The sequence below is a fragment of the Arvicanthis niloticus genome, chromosome 3 (assembly GCF_011762505.2).
Source record: "Arvicanthis niloticus isolate mArvNil1 chromosome 3, mArvNil1.pat.X, whole genome shotgun sequence".
NCBI classification, from domain to species: Eukaryota; Metazoa; Chordata; class Mammalia; order Rodentia; family Muridae; genus Arvicanthis; species Arvicanthis niloticus.
This window is the reverse complement of record NC_047660.1, coordinates 105,836,962-105,840,513: the sequence shown is the minus strand read 5'-3', so window position 1 is coordinate 105,840,513 and position 3,552 is coordinate 105,836,962. Positions and strand designations below refer to the sequence as shown.

At 54.6% G+C, this 3,552-nt stretch overlaps 1 protein-coding gene across 1 annotated transcript; it reads right to left on the bottom strand.

Moving 5' to 3' along the window:
* Nucleotides 1-424: 424 nt before the first annotated feature.
* On the bottom strand, nt 425-3,208 carry Rnf228 (ring finger protein 228). The gene has a single exon (XM_034497210.2). The coding sequence runs from the start codon at nt 3,066-3,068 to the stop codon at nt 2,025-2,027; it is 1,044 nt and encodes a 347-aa protein (XP_034353101.1). The 5' UTR covers nt 3,069-3,208; the 3' UTR covers nt 425-2,024.
* Between the last annotated feature and the right edge of the window lie 344 nt (nt 3,209-3,552).

The window sequence follows — 3,552 nt, the reverse complement described above, 5'->3', positions numbered from 1 at the left end:
AGTGGTTAAGAGCATTGAAAGACCAGGGTTAGAGTCCCAGTAACCCCATGGTGACCCCCATGCTTTCTCACACTTGGTCTGTAACTCCAGTTCCAGGGGATCCAAGGCCTCCTCCTGGTCTCCACCAGGGCACCAGGAACACACACAGTACACAGACATACATGCACCCATACACATAAAAAATAAGAAAATTTCTTTAAAAAAAAAAAAAAAGCTCAGAAATACACAAAATGCTCATCTTAACCAATTACACTCTCACATGTGAGTTTTCTCTCTGAGCCTCAATCAAAACCTGCAGATGGGACTTGGATGGAAACATTTACCCAAGGAAAAGGAAGACTGCAAAGACCTGGGAGAGATTTCACCATGAAATAAAAATGTACCAAAACCCAGTGTGTCTTAGTTTCTATAAACATTTCCTGTTTTTATTAAGACAGCATAGACATATAACACACCATGTTGTGGTTCCTAAATGGCAGCCTTGCTACTTATGGATGGCCAATAAATTACCCCAGTCATATGATATACATAAATGCTCCACTTGAGATCAGTTAATACAGAGGCATCATGCAGACGTCATAATACATGAGGAAAAACAGCACACCCCCAGTGGCATCACTGATTTTTCTTTTCTGAGCATGAAAACTATCCTTTCCAACTTCCAAAAGGTGGAATAAGACATTTGTTTTCACACAAAATACATTTTAGATCCACGATTTTCTTTTAAAAAGGCAACTCCACCATGTGCAGTACACACTCAATCATTTCTTTAGTCTCAAAATCAGATCGATTTGTAGTTTTTCCCACTTAGTGTGGACATTCCAGTGATTCCATGGCAACAGAAAGTTAAACTCAAAATATGCTAAATGTACATTATCTCGATAACCAAAGGCAGAGACACTTTTCATTTTCTCTTTAGGCGTTATTATATGCGTTTTCATATAGTTGAAAGTTATTGTTTCACAGTATAAAATCTTGAATTACTAACACACCTTGATTTTCTGCTTATTTTGAAATGTGTTTGGATCAGAGGTAAGAGAGAAACAACACCACTCAAAACAACTTCTGGAGATCTTATAATGTGCAAAACTTCCAGATTTATATATTCAAAAATAAATTATTTTTTAGTGAAATTGGGGGGGGGAGTGTCTCGAGAAAAGGGAAAGCTTATAGTTTATACTCCGAATAAATAAATAGCTTTCAGTGTCTTCCAGGTGGGGGCAACAGTCAGTCAGTTTTGAGAGAAGGGAGGTCAGCCTCTTTAAGCTCCCTGAGTCGAGTCCGGTTACAGAAGATGAAAATGATTGCCTGGCAGTAACACTGTGAATAAAACAACCGCAAGCTTCCAGGAGATGGGACTTCTGGGCTCGGCTCCAGCCACAAGCAGCGGATCGCCAACGAGTGCGCGCTAGAGGGAGACCAGAGGCAGCCCTGGACGCGCACGCGCGCTGAGCACCTGCCCAGCTCCCCGCAGACGCTGGCTGGGGCAAGGTCTAGCCTGACGACGCTCAACTTTAGGTGCATGAATCCTGACTGTGGATCTCTGTCCTCCCGGGATCTCTGAAACGCAGGAAGATCATTTGGGTCTGCATCTTATTTATTTTTCTTTTAGGAGATTCAAGTCCATTCACAACTGTTGCTGACAAGCAAGCAAGCAAGCGCGGTACCCCTAAACTAGCGCCCAAGACCTAGGAGTCAGGAATCCGCTTTCTGCACATCCTCAGTCTTTGGGGAAGGGACAGCCACACACTTTGGTCAGAGTGGGAGTGACGCATAAAGCAGAGGTTTGGGTAAAGGGGATGCCACACACACCAGCATCCCTTTCTCTTCTGTTTCCCTCCTACCCAAAGTAAAGGAAGTAGGGAACAGAAAGACTAAGAGGAGGGAAACTGAGGCTCTGCAGTGATTCGGTGGTCCGTAGTCACAGACGAAGCGGGGAGAAACCCCAGCTCACTGAGTCCAAAGCCGGGTTCTGTAGGGACGCTAAAGGTAGGCGATGCCCGAGAGCCGGGTGTGTCTTCCCGCTACGTATCGCTCCTCCGGGCGCTGCCCAGAGCTGCGGCTGCCCGCGCCCTCGAGCCACTGCCTCCGCTTCCTGCGGAGCCCGCGGCCGACCCCTCGGGCCGATACTTGAGCCAGCAGATGATCCAGGTGACCACCACGGAGAAGAGCGCCAGGATGCTAGCCACCGACAGGCAGATGGGTCCCACAGGTGAAGGCGAGGGCGATCCGGTAGCTGGGGCGGGGCCGGGAGACGAACCGCTGCTCGGGGATCCCCCACCCCCGCCGCCGCCGCCGCCACCACCGCCACCACCACCGTAGTGGTTGACGAAGATGAGACCGGTGAACAGCAGCACCACCATGGAGAGGAACGAGAAGACCACGCACACGCAGCCGGCGGTGAGCGCCGCCCGCTTGCAGTTCTGACAGCTCTCGTAGGCGCCCGGGGCGCGGAGACCTGGGCGGCCCCGATGTCCAGGGGCGGCGTCCTCAGCGGGTGGTGGCTCCGGCTGCGGCGGCTGCGAGGCGGGGACTGGTGGCGAGGCGGCAGTGGGCGCCGGGCGGCGGGAGGCCACCGGCGGGAGGCGGTCCTGGGGCAGTGGATCGTGTGCGGCGCGCAGAGCCAGCGGGAAGGCCTCGGCGAGCTTGGTGTTGTTGGGCAGGCCGTGCACGCGGCTGTCCGGCAGCGGAGTGCGGTGGCGGCACACTGGGCACGCGATGGCGCCGGGCGGGCTGTGCCAGGGTGGCGGGCGCGGCGCGCGCTCAGGGACCGCACTGGAGGCGGTGGCGGCGCGGAGCTGCAGCTGGCTCAAGCACTCCTGGCAGAAGGTGTGCAGGCATGCCAGCAGCTTGGGGGCGCGCCGGTCCGCGTCGAAGTAGTTGTAGCAGATTTTGCACTCGTAGTCCTCGAGCGGAGGGAGGCTGGGGGCGGTCGCCGCGGCGTCCCGGACTCCCGTGTCCCCGTCATCGCGAGCTCCAGCCGCAGTACCCCCAACTCCGTCTCGGCTCCCGGGGCTGCTGCTCCTGCTCTGGGTGCTGCTGCCGCTGTCGTTCGCAGGCGCTGCCATGGCATGATACGCCCCTCATCGGGGGGCTAGGTGAGGAGGCACCGTCCTCCCCCTGAGCTGCCGCCCGGGCTCAGGGCGGGGAGGAGGCGCTTCTACCTCCCCCCTCTGACTGCTGTCGCCTGGCAGGGGAAGTAACCGCTGGCTGCTGCGCCCCCGCCCGGTCCTCTGGTCCACCCACCCCACCCCACCCCACCCCACCCCACCCCAGTGCGGATGCTGTTAGTCCTTCCAAGTCCAGGGGGCCTGACTGAGGCACCCTTAATCCTCTCTGCCTAGATATCCTGACAGCTTTCTGTATCAGTTTATGCTGGAGTTAAAATTGGGGTTCAGGTAGGCTTGAAGGTGTTGCAGGAACGCATTTGGGGGTGCAGCTGTTGCGTTTTGCCTGTACACACAGCCTCTAAAGATGGTGTGCTACTGGGACCCGCTTTTTCTTTTTCCCACTTCCTCAACATCACTCCTCCCACCCCTCCTTTTTATCTGA